The sequence below is a fragment of the Petaurus breviceps genome, unplaced genomic scaffold (genome assembly GCF_028583685.1).
Source record: "Petaurus breviceps papuanus isolate PSGF00001 unplaced genomic scaffold, PetGlider_PUasm1.0 91041, whole genome shotgun sequence".
Taxonomy (NCBI): Eukaryota; Metazoa; Chordata; class Mammalia; order Diprotodontia; family Petauridae; genus Petaurus; species Petaurus breviceps.
The window spans coordinates 43414095-43431726 of record NW_027187400.1 but is presented as its reverse complement, the minus strand read 5'-3'; the positions used below and the strand labels follow the sequence as shown (position 1 = coordinate 43431726).

Here is a 17632-nt window from a genome sequence, read left to right as displayed (position 1 = left end):
GTGCATGTTGGGGGAAGACTTCCTGGCCTTGGAGGTGGAAGGGGGAGAGCTCTGCCCCCCCTTGGGAGGTGACTGAGTCTGTTTGTACCCGTAGATGCAGGGGCAAAGGAAAAATGGGCCTGTAGGCTGGCCCCACTCTCAGAGGGCAGAGCAGGGAAGGTGGCCCCAGGCTTGGGCACTCCCCTTTCCTCCCCCTTTCTGTCTCACCTCTCCTGCCTTCCCTTCCTCATAGAGTCTGAGGACCTGGGTTCAAATCCTGCTTCTGACTGCGGTGCTACCTTGGCAAATCATTTATCTCCCTCCCTCAGCCTTGGTTTCTACCAGTGCAAATGAAGCCTTTTCAACTCTGAATCGCAACCAGAGGCACCTTCTTTTTCTGTCTGTAGCACAGAGGCAGACAGGGTAAAGTGCTTGCCCAGGGCCATACAGCTAGCAAGTGCCTGTGACTAGATTTGAACTCAGGTCTTCCTGACTCCAGGGCTGGTGCTCTATCCTCTGTGCTACCCAGTTGCCCAGTCCATCCTGTACCTTTTGCTATATTGTCCATAAATAAGGTTATGGATGGGGATAGAGATTGAACCTGTGATTTCATTGGTTGAAGGAACTCCCAGGAGAGGAAAGTCCCTGTACCAGGACAGGTTTTTCTGCAACTCAAGAGCTTTAGAGAATTGTTCAGAGCCCTGAGAGGATGAGCCATTTTCCCGGGGTCATACAGTGCAGATGTGTCAGAGGTGACTTGAACCCAAGACACCCCTTTCGTCCCCTGCTGACCAACATTCAGTGGCTCTATCTCGCCCTCACTTCCTCTTCTGCCTTCTTCCTGGCGGAATGCATCCTCATCGCCCTAGACACTCACCTTTGGTTACTCCATCATTGACCTTCCCTTCCTCCTCTGTGACTGGGATTTCACTTGTGGCCTGGGATCTAAGACAGGAAGGGACCTTACCTCCCCCATTTTACAGGGGAAGAAACTGAGGCCCAGAAAGATGAAGAAACTTGTCCAAAATCCCGCTGCTAGTAAGAAGTGTGCTTGATAAAGCCCATACCTCACCCTGTGGATGGAATTAGCTCAGATGACTCCCAAAGACAGACAGACAGTGTTCTAAAAGGGGTTTTGGAGACAAATCTCTTTTAAAAATTAATTACATGATTTTAGTGATCTGCCACCACCAAACTCTGCTCAACAGAGACTTGTGAACCCAGCCTAATGCTAGGCACAATGGTGGGAGGAGATAGAAGGAGGATCCTGGGTTTCAGTGGCTGAGGGGGATCCCAGTAATGTTAGGGAGATCTAGTGCTCCCTTCAGGTCCACATGTCCATTTGTTGAGTGTATCCTGTGTGCCAGGCATTCCTGGTGCTGAAAGAAACAGCTCCTGCCTTCAAGGAGTTTCCAGTTTTCCATCCACTAGCAAGCAGTTGCTGAGAGGGGGGAGCAAAAGCAAAGATGGAGCCATTTCAGGGGGGCTTCCTGGAGGAGGAGGTCAGCCGGGAACCTGGAACATCAGGGCTTGTGCAGAGGGCCAAGCACAAGGATCCCTACAGGGCTCAGAGAATGGGGAGGACCCATACAGAGGGGGGAACCTCAGAGCAGATGGTGGGCTTGTATGGGATCAGTTAGCCCAGAAGGGTGGGTCTTGAGGGTTGTTTGTGAACACCCCCCAATTGTATGGAGTAGACTGAATCTTGGTCTTAAGAATGAGGAAGGGGTCAGCTAGGTGGGGCAGTGGATAGAGCACCAGCCCTGGAGTCAGGAGGACCTGAGTTCAAATCCGACTTCAGACTCTTGAGACTTACTAGCTGTGTGACCCTGGGCAAGTCACTTAATCCCAATTGCCTCACAAAAAATAAAAAACAGAAAAATAAATTACTACATCACATCAAATTAACATCCCTTGGCTTCCGTGCTATACAAAAACATGTTCATACATACTTAAAAAAGAATCAGGAAGTGAATTCGAACTGTGCTTGGGTCACTTCCTCCCTTGGGGGTTCTGGGGGTTAGATTGGGTGGTCACTGTAGCAAGGCAGTTCTTGGATTTATCTCTAATTGATTCCTTCTCTTATTCCCCACAGAAGCGATTTCATACATTTTCTTCCTTCCTCAAGGACCCTTCCCACCATACCCCTTCTTTCACCCTCTCAGTTGAGGGCTTTGACAGAAAGAATGCATTCCCTGGGAGCCCCCTCTTCTCCCATTCTCTCCTCCTTTCTCCCAGCATCCGCCAGAGAGGTCCTTCTCTCTGCCAAGGCTGCCGCTTCTCTCCAGGAGCTCGGGTCCTCTGTCTGCCTCCAGCCCTCAGCTCCAGGCTCTCCTTAGTGACTGGCTTCTTCCCTCCTGCTTTCTGCCATCCCCACATCTCCCCAGCCCTTAAACAGAATCAACTTTAACCAAACCCTGTGCCCTTTTGGACTAGTTACTGTCCATCTCTCTCCTCCCTTTCTTGGCCAAACACCTCGAAAAAATGGTCTCCATTCGCTTCCCCCTTCTTTTCTTACTTATTCCTCCGTCCTTTGTGATTATGACTTTTAATCTCATCAGTTAACTGGCACTACCCTCTCAGAAGTCACTGAGGGTCTCTCATTTTCCAGACCTGATGATCTTTTCCCTGGGCAAGGAGGCTCAGTGCATAGAGCTCTGGGCCTGGAGTCAGGAAGGCTCATCTTCATGAATTCAAATCTGGCCTCTGATACTTCCTAGCTGTGTGACCCTGGGAAAGTCACTTTACCCTGTTGGCCTCAGTTTCCTTATCTGTAAAACGAGATGGAAAAGGAAATGGCAAAGCATTCCAGCGTCTTTGCCAAGAAAACCTTAAATGGGGCCATGAACAGTCGGCCACAGCTGAAAAATCCTCACCCTGACTGCTGACAGCCAACCCTCCTTCCTAGATTCATGGCATTGCGCTCTCCTGGTTTTCCTTGGTGCCCTTTGCTCTTCACCATCCACCTCAGACCCCCTAACAGTGGCTACACCCCAAGGATCTGTCCTCTCCTCTCCTCTCTCTCCTCGTATTCTCTTGGTGACCTCTGCAGCTCCAAGGGGTTTAATTGTCACCCCTCTGCAAACGATTCCTGTATCTATACATTCGGAACTAGGATCTCCTTGAACCTCCATATGTCCTGTCACCTATCTTACTTAAACTCAGCACATATAAAACTGAACTCGTCTTCCCTCCCCAAACCTTCCCTGCTTTCAGACTCACCTACGTCCCTGATTACTGGGGTTCCTGACCTCAATCTTGCCTCTCCACTCCTCACTCCCTAAAGCCCACACAGCCAGTCAGGTGTCAGATCTTGCCATTGGTCCACCATTTCTAGACATTCCGTCCCCTCTTCCCTCCGTTATTCCAACAGCCCCTCACCTGGTTCTTTGTCCTCACTGTGGCCAAAGGGATTGTCCAGTACAGATTAGACTACGGAACTCCCCTGCCCAACCAACTCTGGCAGTTTCTAGAGTGAAATAGAGTCCTTTGTTTAGCTTTTATGATGTGACCCCAAATAATTTTTCCAGCCTTATTGGATTAATGTGCCCTTCTTCTCCCAAATGATTCCTCTTCTCATGACACTCTATCTCCTGCCTCTGTTCCTGGAATGTGCTTCCCTCCTTAGCTTCCCCTTCTTCCTTTAAGAGGCACCTTACGCACCATCTTCATTCAACTACTCAGTAAAGCACCTACTATGTTCCTCACTGTATTTTCACACCTCCTTGTCCTCTCCCCCATTAGAGCTCTTTGGTAGAAGCTATGACTTCTGGTACTTAGAAGGTGATTGATTAATAAATACTTGTTGGTTGATTGACAGTCCTTGAAGGTGCTGTCTGGTTCTAAATCTCTGACCTCTAGATTTGTCCCGCTGTGAACTCCCTAAGTTAGGAGGACCAGATGAGCTCATATGAAGCCAGTTAGTCCTGCCTGGGTCTCTGGTTTTGGAGTCACTCCCTTCCCTCAAAATTCTTCTCTCCGATTTTCTTTCCTATTGCTGTTCTGTGAGAAGCTGGGACAGGACTTCTGGAATAGTCATCTTTTGTGGTTTATTGGTCATTGATGCCTTTTGGTTTTGCATGAGGTTGATTTCCAGAGATGGTGCTCCCCCTACACTACCCCACCCCATTGAGTGCGTCTGTCCTTGGAAGACAGGGATCATGGGGATCGCAGTTCGGGAGCTGGAAGGAACCTCAGAGGCCATCTTGGTCTCACCAGTTCGTTTTACTTCAGAAAAAGGAGCTAAGGTTGAGAGAGTGCGAGAGTTCCCGGGGTAGTAATCATCAGAGTAGATTTACAGGGTCGCAGACTTAGGGCCAGAAGGGCCCTGAGAGGTCTTCTCACAAAGCAGGAAACTGAGGTGTAGGTGAGTGGGAAGATTTGAACTGAAGTCTTCTGGCTCTTCTTGGGTTTCTCTAGGCAGGTGCCTTCTTCCCCCTTCCCAGGCTTCTTAGCTCTGTTTTAGGTGTCATTTTCCTTTGTTAGATTGGAAGCTCCTTGAGGGCAGGGACTGTTTCTTTTCTTCCCATATTCGTAACTCCAGTGTTTAGCACAGTGCTGGGAACATAGTAGGTGCCTTATACATGTTTGAATGCAGTATTCTTCTACCAAACCTAAGGAAACAGTACAAAGTTATCACAGTGACATGGTAATTCTTTTTGTTTGTTTTTTGCTTTTTGGAGGGCAATTGGAGTTAAGTGACTTGCCCAAGGTCACACGGCTAGTTTTTGTGTTAAGTGTCTGAGGCTAGATTTGAACTCAGGTCCTCCTGACTCCAGGACCGGTGCTCTATTTACTGTGCCACCTAGCTGCCCCTCATAGTGACATGATAATGTCTACGGCATTGTGTACCCATAGTCTCTCACCTCTCCAGACAAAAGGGGTCAGTATTTCTTCCCCGCAGCCCAAGACTAGTCATTATAACAATCCAGCAGCTGGGATTAATTTTAATATTCCTTTATTGCTCAGTTGTGTTGGATTCTCTGTGTCTCCATTTGGGGTTTTCTTGGCAGAGATACCTGAGTGGTTTGCCATTTCCTTCTCTAGTGTGCCCCCATTTTACAGCTGAGGAAACTGAGGCAAACAGGGGTTAAGTGACTTGCCCAGAGACACACAGAGTGTCTGAGGCCAGATTTAGACTCAGATCTTGGTGACTCCAGGCCTGGCGTTCAATCCAATATGGCACCACCTAGCCTGCTACATCACTGTAGTGATCCTGGATAGTGTTTGAGTTCCTCCTGTGTCATTTTGTCCTGGCCCTCCCATTCTGCCTGTTGGTCATGTCTTCCAGCACAACACTAATCGGCTGCGTTCACTTACCCTAGCTCGCTCAGATGTCGCCAGTCAATGGGCACTTAAGACTGTTTCTAGTTTTTTGCTTCTGTCACTATTGTAGTCTGTGGGGGGTCCCTCTTCCCGTCTTTGCCCTCCTTGGGAGGCCATGCCCGGCAGCGGGATCTCTGGGTCAGAGACCACGAATAACTCCATCATGCGTCCAGTTGCTTCTATAATAGCCGGACCAGTTCTCAGGGCCGTCCCTCCATCTTTTACGGTTGGCCAGGTGTTCGAGGCAGCCTCAGAATTACCTTGATTTGCATCTCTCCTATTATTAGTGATTCGGAACAATCTGTGGTGTGCTTTTGAGAAGACCCAAAGGTCCAGAGGACGGCAGAGGTCAGGAGACCTTAGAACCTAGAATGTCAGGGCTGAAGGGGATCTGAGATCTTATTGTTAAGATGGGTAAATGAAGCTTGTTTCTGTGCGCAGTGGTGGTGGCGGTGGTGATGACGGTGGCAGCGGCTAGGGTTCATTGTTTCCTGTGACTCGGCCCTTTCTTGCTCCCCAGTGGGAGTGAGCCAAGGCCCCTGTGAGGTTCCCCTGTGGCCTCTGGGGAGCTCAGGTATGGTCCTTTGGGACAGGCTTATAATGAGTGGGCCTTCAGAAACTGGCTTAGCTGCATGACCTCGGCCAAGTCCCATGCCCTCTTTCTGTTCCCAGTAGAAGGAGGGTCTCGGGGGTCCCAGAAGTAGTACGATGATCCAGCTGTGCAAACCTGACCTCTTTCTTACCCTTTGAATGTTGGAACGGCTATTGGTAAGGCCAGGCCTGGGCTGGGTTACTCGCCCACATTCAGAATTTTCTGGTCCCTTGAGGACTCCCTGTGGGCAGCTGGGAAAGAACCGGGGTTTTCCAGAAGGTAGTGGGCATGCAGGTACCTCTGTCTGAGGGTGATGTGGTATAATGCCCCCACAGATGAGGATTCCTTTTTTAGAATGATTAATTTTTTGTTTAATATGGGGTACTTGCTAGCCAGCTCTGACTCCCGGGGTCTCTACAGTAGGAGAATCTCAAGTCACTTTCCCTGAGACAGCAGTTGCAGTGTCTGAACCTTTGTCGGTGGTTCCAGAGGAGAGGGCGGCAGAGTGGGCAGAGTCCTCAAGGTGACGTCCCGGGCTTCCCTTCTAGTAGGGTACTGAGAAATTCACCTGGCTCCTTGGGGCCACAGTTTGCTCACTGTGAAGGACGGGGTGGACTCTGACCCCAGAGTCCTTTCCAGGAATAAGGTGGGGCCTTCCAAATGCATCTCCTGGTGCTGGGGCCAGGGACCATGTCCCAGCTCAGTACAGTCCCACACAAGCAGGCCTGCTCTCCTGCTTCTGTGTCCTTAGGACAGGGGGTGTCAGAGGTGGGAGGGCCTGGGATCGGGGGCTCCTGGATCATTTTACAGATGAGGAAACTGAGGCAAACAGGGTTAAGTGACTTGCCCAGGATCATATAGCTAGTAAGTTTCTGAAGCCAGATTTGAACTCAGGTCCTCCTGACACCAGGGTGGGTGTTCTGTGCCCTGGGCCACCTAGTTGCCTTTTCAGTGTTGTAAGGCCCCTCCCAGCTCACACATACCCTGTTCTAAGGCCCTCCCAGCCCTGACATCCTCTGTTCTAAGGCCCTCCCAGCCCTGACATCCCCTGTTCTAAGGCCCCTCCCAGCTCTGACATCCCCTGTTCTAAGGCCCCTCCCAGCCCTGACATCCCCTGTTCTAAGGCCCTCCCAGCCCTGACATCCCCTGTTCTAAGGCCCCTCCCAGCCCTGACATCCCCTGTTCTAAGGCCCTCCCAGCCCCCTTGGCCAGAATAGAGAGCCTTGTTTTTCTGCTGGATTTGGTCAAAGAAGGGCTCAAGGTCCTGATAACGTGACAGCTTTGTCTTGCTCCTGTGCATGGGGATGGTTTTATCTGCTGCGTTCTCTGCCTTTCTTCACACTGGGCTGAGCCCAGTTTGATTTGTTTGATTGTTTACAGCCGCATCCTCCGCAGGGTCCCGTCCCTGTCCACCTACATTCAGGAATTCTCTTGTGATGGAGAGGCTGTCTGTCTGTCTGTCCCGTAGCCTGGCACCGACCCTGGAATCAGGGTCAGCAGACCTTGGCTTATCCCCTCAAACTGGGAACTTGAGGGGACATGAAGGACCATCCTCTCCTCCCCCATTTACAGATGAGGACACTGAGGCAGGCCCTCACCTAAGAAGCAGCCATTCACCAGACTCCGTGGCTGCTTTTGCCCCCTAGTTCCTCCCCGGGCTGGGCCATGTAGAACGGTGGCTTTGGGGCCCTAGTGCCTGGGTTGGAATTCAGTCCTGCTCCCTGTGCCCTCCCCTCCTCTGCCAAGATCAGACGATTTTGCAGGTTTCTGCCTGCGCTCAGGGCCATGCCTGGCCTTCCTGACCCTCAGTCTCCTCATCTGTAAAACAGGTGCAGTGATCGTTTCTGCTTCTGCTCTGTGGAGTCGGAATCCTATGTTGTCCACAGCGCACTCAGCTTGGTGCTGGGGGGGTGGTGGTCTGGGAGCCAGGTAGGACCTGTACCTCGGGCTGATGTGGGGATCTCAGTGGGGACTTACCCTCCCAGGCTTCAGTAAGAATATACCAGGTGCAAGGAAGACAGGCCTGAGTTGGGTGGGGGGAGCTCCCTCACCTGGGAGGTCGCTTGGTGGGCCCGGCGTCTCCTCCCCTAGACTACGAGCTCCCTGAGGGGAGGGGTCGGCTTTTGTACCCCCCTGCGCTTAGTAGGGCACCGGCAAACAGTGGGTGCTTAGTAAATGTTTCTGATGGGGCCCTTGGCAATTACCACTGGGGGTCAGATGAATTCCCTCCAGCACCTCTGCTGAGGGAGAAAACACCCATTAATCTTCATGGTGCTTCTCTGCCTCCTCCCTCCCTAGGGGAGTGGGGCACACCCCGGGATCCTGTGTGGAGTCATCTTGGACTAAACCACTCTCAGAGCTCCTGCCCCGACAGCCAGTCTCCCTGAGGGCTGGGGTCTGGGTTCAGATCTTGACTGGGCCCAGGCCTTTCCCTCTCCCCTCCCCAAGTGCCAGCTGCATTTTATGTCTCTTCTGCCCCATTTGGAATTTGAGCTTCTTGAAGGCAGCTGTGGCTGTACTGCGGTTAGTGTTGTCAAGCAGATGTGTGACCCTGGGCTGGTCATTTAACCTCTGTTTGCCTCAGTTTTCTCACCTGTAAAGTGGGGGTAATGACGGAGCCTATCTTGCAGTGTTGTTATAAGGATCAAATAACTACAAAGTCCTTAGCACGTGCCCGGCACATAGTAGGTGCTTTATAAATGTAACTAATTATCTGTATCCTGTATGTTATCTGTCCCTCCATCCTCCCTTCCCCTTCCCTCCCCTCTCCTCCCTTCCCTTCCCCTCTCCTCTTTTCCCCTTCCCTCCCCTTTTCTCCCCTCCCCTCCTCCCTTCTCCTCCCCTCCCCCCTCCCCCCTCCCGGCACTCACTGCAGGATAGGCGCCTCCCCTCCCCCCTCTCTTCCCCTCCCCTCCCCTCCCTTCCCTTCCCCTCTCCTCTTTTCCCCTTCCCTCCCCTTCCCTCTCCTCCTCGTTTCTCCTCTTTTCCCCTCCCCTCTCCTCTCCTCTCTTCCCCTCCCCTCATCTCTCTTTCCCTCCCCTCTCCTCCTTGTTTCCCCTCCCTGCCTCTCCCCTCCACCAGTTAGCCCTCAGCCTCCGTTTCCAGGTGTGCCAGGTGACAAGCTTGGCACCTGGCCTTGCTGAGGAGAGGCTTGTGCAGGGCCTTGCCTGGCCACATTGAGCCACAGGCTTTGTGTTGCCCTTGCATTGACCGGTGCTGGAGCAGCCTAATCTGGGACACCGAGCTCTGTGTATGTCAGGAAGGTCCGGTTCCAATCCTCTCGTGACAAGACACCCTCAGCCTTAGTTCCTTAATCTGAAAAGATGGCCTCCCCCAGTAATGTATGTAAACCTCATCATAATCAGTCCACAAATAATATTAACCAACATTTATGTAGCACTTTGGGTTTGAAAAGCTAATTTATGTCTTGGAGAAAGAGCTGGGTTTCAGCTTGGACATCGAAGGGGCTGGGTGACCCTGGACCAGTCATTTCATTCCCGTGTTCCAGGCCCACAACACTCCCAGTGCAAAGTGAATGTGTCTGAGGATTTAACAAGCTAAGCAAAGGTTCCACAGAACATAGACTGTGGGAGTGTGGGGAGGGGATCCCCTGCGGGAGAGCCTGGGCACCCACCCCCAGCCCTTTCCCTGTCCTAGATCCAGCAGCCCCGGTGGGGTAGGGGGGACTGTCACCCCCATTTCACAGCAGGGGGTTGTGATTTGCTAGCTTCAGACTCCAGTGTGTCTGGAGGCTGGCCGGAGCGCCACCTAGCGGTCCCGGCGGGCAGGGCCCCTGGAGCTCTCTGGGCAGGCTGCCCCTGCCTGCTCTGGACACACCCCTCCTTCCTGCCCTTGTCTGGAATCTTCCATGGCCCATGCTTGCTCTCCACCCTGGTCCCTCCCCTGGCCAGTGCCCAGTGTCTCTCTGCCTGTGCCTCTGAGAGGGAAAATCCAGGTGCCCCAGACTCCAGACCTCCATCCTCCCATCGAGCCTGTGACTTTCCGGTGCCCCAGGCTGGCACCCTGCTGGGGCCCTTGTCAGCCAGGAGGACCCTCCCTTTGTCCTTTGGTTCGTCTGTGCCTAACCTGTCTCCTGCTTGTTACACTGTTCTTCAGAACAGCCGCCGGCTTCTGCCCGCCTTCCCATCCCCAGTGCTGGGCATAGCCCTTGGCACATAGTAAGATCTGCTTACTACAGTCAGGAAGACCTGCATTCAAATCCTGTCCAGACATTAGCTGTGTGAATCTGGGCAAGTCAGCCTTTCTTATCTTCTGTAAAAATGGTCTCTGCAGTTCCTTCTGCCTTTCACTTCTGCGATCCCATGGTCTGTCATGCCTCTTTTCCTCCAGCAGACCCTCTGAAGAGCTGACCCAGTGCTCACTGCCGGCTGCCTCTGACTGGAGCTGTGCTCTTAGTCTGCACAGGATCTAGGATCCCAAGGCCTTCGCCTCCCTGGGCCTCAGTTTCCCCATCTGTAAAGTGATGGAGTGGACTCAGTGGCCTCCTGGGTTCTTTCTGTGATCCTAGGGACCTGCCTTGGGCACGTCTGAGTTAAATGACTCAGGTCACAGCTGGTGAGTGGCCACGGTGGGCCTTGGACACTTCTGACTTGTTCAGGGTCATTGAGTCAGAATGAGCGCAGACCTCAGAGGCCATCTGGCCCGACCTCTTCATTCCCCAGAAGAGGCCACTGAGGCCTAGTGAAGGAAGGGACTTGGCCGTGGTCACACGGCTGGGGAGTGAGCCAGCCGGCCCCTCTCCCTCCGCTGGGAGTAGGCCTGTGTTTCAGGGAGAGCCTGGGCAGGCTTCCAAGCAGGGCCTGAGAGGTTTGCCAAAGGCAGCATGGCCTCCTCTCCTGCTCCCACTCTCTTCTGTCCTCCCTCTCCCTGCCACCTTTACATCAGGCGTTGAGACCATAGGAGAGTCCTCAAAAAGTGGAACAAGGGAGGCCTAGTGACTGGTGATCATTAGCATCTTGTACAGTCAGAAAGAGGACAGCAGACTCCCAGCCGAGACGTTGACCCCGTCCTGTGGTCGAAGATGCCCCCCTCAAGGGCCCAAAGGGAGGCAGGATTCCCTGTAGGTGACGAGATCTGCTGCTTTCTGGGGAGATCTCTGATCACTCCAAAGATGTCTTACCAGCCCAAGTGGCTGAAGAATGACTAAAATAATGCAAAGGAATGTAGCGCAGAAAGTCCCGAGGACAAGCGGTGAAGATGTCGCCTTCTTCTTAGAGAGGTGGTGGACTGTTGGGGCAGAATGGGGCATACTCTGTCCAGCAAGGCCAATGTGTTAGCTTGTTTTGCATAAATATACCATTGTACAACATGGGATTCAGAGGTGGGAATGGGAAGGGTAGTCATTGGGGAGTTGTAGCAATATCAAAAAACAGATTAATAAAATGAAAAAAGAGGAAATTAGTGAATTAATAAAATTAATTGATGAATTAATAAAATGAAAAAGAGGAAATAAAAGAATTTTTCTTGGCCAGGTTATGAAGTTCCTGTGTTAATACAAAATATTATTGATGCTATTAAGAGTGGTAACAAGATTAAAATAAGGCAGACTTTAGGTGTAATATACCAGGCATGAGAGGCTGGGTGGGATAGTGGTTAGTTACCTTTAAAGACAGAAGCACCTGGGTTCAAGTCCTTGCCTCTGATATATCCTAACTTTTGTGACCCTGGATAAGTCATTCTTCTCAGTGATCTAGGCAACTCTTAGATTGCAAGCTTCTTGAGGGAAAGAACTGTCTCTTGCCCCTTTTGTATCCTTATGCGATATGTAGGTATTCAGTGACTTGCTCTCTTAAGCTGCTGAGGAGGTGCTAACCTGCATTAGTGGAGTGCATTTCCTCACCTGGGAGGTTACCAATATGCCAATACAGTTGTAGGGCCAGTCCCTGTCGCTATGCCAAATGGCATAATTCTATAGGCAAACCAAGTTACAATAATAATAATATTGATACTCCCAATCCCACCCTCTCCCCATGATGTCATGTTTCTTTGCACATCTGTGTTGGGCCCCAAATGTGGGTTCACTGTTTATAAGACAGACATGCCCTTTGGCCAACAGCTATACTATGTGTATGTTTCATTCTCAATACTCCAGTGGTCTGCAGTTTTTGTCAGTGGAGGTAGACCCTTCACCAATACTGTTTGTGGCCCCTTTGTATGTTGGTAGACAGTCTTTGGGTTGATATAGTCAAGACCTAAATCTGGAGTGTCAGGTCATTCTGCCCTCCCCTGCCCCTCTGCCCCCTGTCCTGGTCCTGGCAGTGCCTGGTGATCTAAGGCCCTCCCAGCTGTGACATTCCCTGTTCTAAGGCCCCTCCCAGCTCTGACATCCCCTGTTCTAAGGCCCCTCCCAGCTCTGACATCCCCTGTTCTAAGGCCCTCCCAGCTCTGACATCCCCAGTTCTAAGGCCCCTCCCAGTTCTGACATCCCCTGTTCTAAGGCCCTCCCAGCTCTGACATTCCCTGTTCTAAGCACCCTCCTGGCTCTGACATTGTTTTCTAAAGGGGTCTTCTAACTCTGCTGTTCTATGTACTTAATTGTTCATTGAATCAGGTTAAAAAGAAGAGAAAAAGAAGGGCCTTGTGTGGGGATGGGGGTGCACTGGAGCATAATAAGCAAGAGAACTGAGCTGGGCCTGGTTTGTGACGAGGGAGGGCTGGGAAAAGAGGCCCGGCTGACTGGACCCACGTCTCACTTACCTTTTTCACTGTCTTTCTCTCTCTTTCCCCATAGCTGGCCCCTCCAAGGACACTCCCCAAGTCCCCAGCTGGGGGCTCAGCATAGGCCTGGAGTGGAGACCCCTCTCCTTCCCTTCATGATTCGATAGTAGCTCAGGTAATTGGGGCAGCTGGGGGGTGGGAAGGGGAATAAGGACAAGTCACCCTGATGCTTTCCCCACATCAACAGTCTCTCCACTGGTACAGATTGCAGCCCCTTTGGGCCTTGTCTTCCTTTGTTATGCTCACTGGTGCCTTTCCAGCCCGTGGGCTGGACCGAGGCCTTCCTCTGGTCCCTCCGTGTCTGAGTTCCTGGGGCTGCTTGTTCTCACTGCAGTGGGAGAGGAGAGTGCACTTTGAGTATCTTCAGCCCCGATGCCTCCCCATGGGGCTCTGTGATGGGGAAGCAGCACCACCAAACCAGGGCCTCGTGGGCTCTCATCAGCCTGGGCTATGTAGGCTTGTGCGGAGCAGTTTCCCAAATGGACGCGGCCTGGTTTCTTCCTCTGGCATGACTTTGGTCAGTTGTAATGGTCAGAGATGGGGCAGAGAGGGATGTCAGGCCAAGGGAGATGTCTCCCTCTGAGAGATGGTACACTGAACTGGGCTCAGGGGATCTGGGTTCAGGTTCTGCCTCTGATGCCCCCTACCTGTGTGACCCTAGGCAAGTCACTTGGCCTTTGTGGTCTTCAGTTTACTCATCTTTAAAAGGTGAGCCCAGGAATCTTCAAGGTCCCTTCAAGACTTAACTCTGGAGTGTCATGTCATTCTGTCCTCCCCCACCCAGCCCAGCTTTGGGGCACCTCTGCCCCCAGTCCTGGTCCAGGCAGCGCCCAGTGATCCCCAGGCACCTCTGGGCCGAGGACAGAAGGCACCCGTCTTTCTGTCTGCCTCGATCTCCCTCTCCTCCAGGGGATGTGGGGGCACAGCCACAGCCTGTGGAAAAGCCCGGCCACCTTGGCAGTGGGCAAGATACTTTGTCCAAGTTCCTCTTTGTTAATCTGGGGGCGTGCATTCCTGTACACCAGCCCATGGCACTGGGGAGGGAGGGCTGCTGTTAGGCTTAGAAACCCAGGCTCTGCCCCTTACTGCCTGAGTGACCTTGGACAAGTCATGTCCACCTGGGCCTCAGTTTCCTCTTTTGTAAAATGAGTCAGTTGAACTTGAGAGCCTGGGAGAGAGAAGAGCTAACAGTGATTGCCAGACTGGGAGGTTTGCAAAGCACATTATGGATATTATCTCATCTGAGGTTCAGAGCAGCCCCATGCTATCGTCATTCCCATTTTAGAGATGAGGAAACTGAGTCTGAGAACGTAAATGACCTCTGGTGTCTGGGATGGGACCTGAAGTCAGGTCTGACTGCAAGCCCAGAGGATTATCTGCTCAGCCACCAAGCTCCTCAGGCAGGGAACTGAAGTGTTCTGGGGTGGTGGGGTGCCCCGGACACACAAGGCCCAGCACTAAACCCCTCCCTCTCTCTCTCTCACCCCCTCCTCCCCCTCTCCCCTCTCCCTTCCCCCCTCCAGTGGAGATGGATGATGAGGACGGACGATGCTTGCTGGACGTGATTTGGTGAGTCACCCGCGCCCCCTCCCTCACCCATTGGGTGGGTGTCCCCTCTTCCCCCATTTTCACTCATCGCGTTGTCCCTTTTTCTCCTTACAGTGACCCTCAGGCCCTCAACGATTTTTTACATGGATCAGAGAAAGTAAGTCATGGGTCGGGGGCTCTTGGGGGGCTGGTGGGGAGGGGGCAGAGCCGGGCAGAGGACTAGCTAGACCATCAGGCTTGCCGTCTCCCTTTCCTGGTGACCTCTTTCTGAAAGGCATGGTGATGAGCTCCCTGTCCTCCCTCCCCCCGAGTTGATGCCACCCTCCCCCTAGAAGACAGATCCGTGTTGTAACTCAGGGGACTGGCCTCCTCACCAGACCTTTGACCTTTGGCCTGCGATCGGGTGGGTGTCTTTACAGATTGACAGCGATGACCTTTTGGATAACACGGGGGAAGCCACAAGTGCCTTCTTTGAAGGGGCTGGGGTGAGTGGCCTGGGGGGAGGGTGGAAGGATGGGGTGCGGGGGATGGGGAGCCCTGGGGAGAGAGGAACGAGGCAGCAGAATGGTCTTCCAGGGTGAGCACGGACGGCACGCATGGCCGAGGGAAGGGTTGGCGGACGGTGCCTGGCAAACTTTAACTCTCCACAGTTACTGGCTGTTACCGTTACGGCGGATCACACCTGTGATGCCTCACTTTTCGTAGAACCTTGTGGTCATGTTCTTTAAGCTGCAAAGCAGGCTTATGTGATGCAGAGGGTAAGGGCGCCAAACTTGGCTGCAAGAAGGCCTGAGTTCAAATCCTGCCTCACACTTACTGTGTGACCCTGGGCAAGTCAGTCTTTCCAGGCTTCAGTTTTCTCATCTTATAAGATGAAGGGTTTAGATTCGGTGGCATCTGACATCCCTCCCAGCCCTAACATCTTCCTTCATCATTTGTGGCCCCATGACGATACAGCCTGTTGTAGCAAATCATCTGGGGCGAGCCTGCCCGTTTCCTTTTTGCGTGTTCAGCAAGGACACCATCAATGTATGGGCACCATTCAGATTTTACATGGATGAGAAAGGAGGTGTATCAGTCTGCATTTATTAAGCACCTACTGTGTGCCAGGCTTTGTTCCAGGTGCTTAGTACATAAGGAGGAAGCAAGCTTTCAAAGAGCTTGTGTTTTATTGTGGTTGATATGTACATAAGTAAATATATTCTAAGCTAATATAAATCCAGGGTAAAAGAAATGGGGTGCTTACTAGCATTTGGGGGACTGGGAAAGGCCTCCTGTAGAAAAATTAACTTGAGCTGAATCTTAGGAAGGCAGGACTTCCAAGAAGGGGAGGTGAAGAGGGGTGACATTTTTCAGGCCTGAAAAACGACTGATGCAAAGGCACGGTGGTGGGAAATGTAGTATATGTGAAGAACAGCGAGGAGGTGTTTGGCTGGAGTGTAGAGTGGGAATGGGAGGCACATACAATAAGTTTGGAAAAGTCGTTTTTTTTGAGCCAGGTTGTGAAGGGCTTTAGTCGCCAAATAGGGAGTTTGTTTTTGGCCCTAGAGGTAATGGGGAGCCATTGCAATTTACTGAGCAGGGGAGTGGCTGCTTTTAAGGAAGATCACTTTGGTTGCTGTATATCGGATCTGTTGGAGGCCGGGGAGACTTGAAGCAGGAAAATATCTTAAAAAGTGATCTCTGAATGCCTTTAAAACTGTTATCTCTCAAGTGTCCATCCTTCCTTCCTTGCTACCTTTCTTTTTCCTTTCCTTTTCTTTTTGCCCAGTATCTATTTGGTTAGGTCCAATAGTTCTTCGTATCTCCCATCTTCTGAAACGCCAGCTGGAGCTCCTCAGGAAGCACGCTGGGTCCCAGGGTGTTGCAGTCCAAATGTGGAGGTCCTGTTGTTGTTCCTAATGTAGACACCTGTTCTGCTCCCTTGTGGCCCTCAGAGCGTCGTCTCCAGGTCTTCTCCGCGGAGGCTTCCGCTTACCTCGCCTGCGTTTGGCCGATGAGCTTATACTCTGACATGGGGCAGCCCAGAGTTGAGGTTTCTGGGTTCCTTCTGAGTCCTTGCTGTGGCCACTGTTGACAGCAGAGTTCGTGTCTGCTTTTGTCCCTTCCCCTTTTCCAGCATCCATAATTCGGAACAGTTGATAGGAATAGAGACCCTGCACTTCTCGTAGCGTCATTTTTTCTTTCTTTTTCTACTTTGGCCCTGATTTTGCCTTTGTTCTAACCAGTCTCTCGTCTGCTGACATAGGTGGCAGCTGTTGGAGGGGATCTCCGGCCACCAGTCTTCCAGCTGGGCATCCTCTCCTTCACTGTATCCAGCCCCTTCCAGATTCCCAGAGGTTCTGATAGGGGAGCACAAAGCTCCCAAGCGGTTGATAGAGCCTTTGGTTTCTTCTTGTTTCGTAACCCAGAAGGACATTTGCCTGCCTCCCTCCCTGTGCAGTTGAAACATTCTGGGAGGCTTGGATGCCATTCACAGCTCCCATATCTGTGGTGCCACAACCAGAAACCTCTGAGGTGGGGGGCACCAAATGCTGCACTTGGAGCCAGAAAGACTTGCTTCTGGAACCCTGACAAACCCCTCTGCCCTCTGAGCCTCAGTTTCCCCATCTGTAAAAGGAAAATGATAATGCTTCTGGTCTCCACTTTTTGTGATGCTCATATGACACAGTACATATCTAGGGCTTTGCCAGGTTTACAGCCCTCTATGAAGATCGACTCCCATCATTAACGATAACTAGTGGTCATTAATTGTTAATTAGCACCCCCATTTCATAGAGGTTGAAGCTGACACTTAGCTTACCGTGTTTCCCCGATAATAAGACACTGTCTTATTAATTTTTTTGGACAGAAAAACACCAGAGGGCTTATTTTAATGAACATTGACAGCAATTTTAATAAACAGGTAAATGTGAACAAAAAAATGTACCTTTATTCAATAAGCAAATCACTGGGGAAGAACAGGATGACACGCTCACTGCTTCACTACAGTAGCAATCTCAATAGGGCTTATTTTCGGGGGAGGGCTTATTTTAGAGGAATCTTACACAGTAAGGGGAGGGCTTATTTTCGGGATAGGTCTTATTATCGGGGAAACACGGGTAGTTAAATGGGTTTACCTAATCCCACAACTCCTTTATGTCAGAGCCAGACCTTTGCTATGTCTCTAATGATTCCCTAATTCTTGCACTTAAAAAAAAATTCATTTTATTAATCCCTTGTTTGTGACGCCATTTGAGGTTTTCTTGGCAGAAACTGTAGTCATTTGCCATTTCCTTCTCCAGCTTATTTTACAGATGAGGAAACTGAGGCAAACAAGGTTAAGTGACTCACCCAGGGTCACACACTTTTAAGAGTCTGAGGCTGCATATAAACTCATGAAGACAAGTCTTTCTGACTCTGGGCCCAGCTCCCTATGCACTATGGCATCCCCTAGCTGCCCTTCCCTCC

General features: G+C 51.5%; 1 protein-coding gene across 1 annotated transcript in view; it reads left to right on the top strand.

Moving 5' to 3' along the window:
* BICRA (BRD4 interacting chromatin remodeling complex associated protein) overlaps positions 1 to 17632 on the top strand; it is a 61561-nt gene that overhangs the window by 26819 nt on the left and 17110 nt on the right. The window contains exons 2-5 of the mRNA XM_069079529.1: positions 12648 to 12749; positions 14158 to 14203; positions 14297 to 14339; positions 14602 to 14667. Of these exons, the coding sequence (XP_068935630.1) occupies positions 14163 to 14203; positions 14297 to 14339; positions 14602 to 14667 (150 nt within the window). The 5' untranslated portion in view covers positions 12648 to 12749; positions 14158 to 14162. The remainder of the gene's footprint in view (positions 1 to 12647; positions 12750 to 14157; positions 14204 to 14296; positions 14340 to 14601; positions 14668 to 17632) is intronic.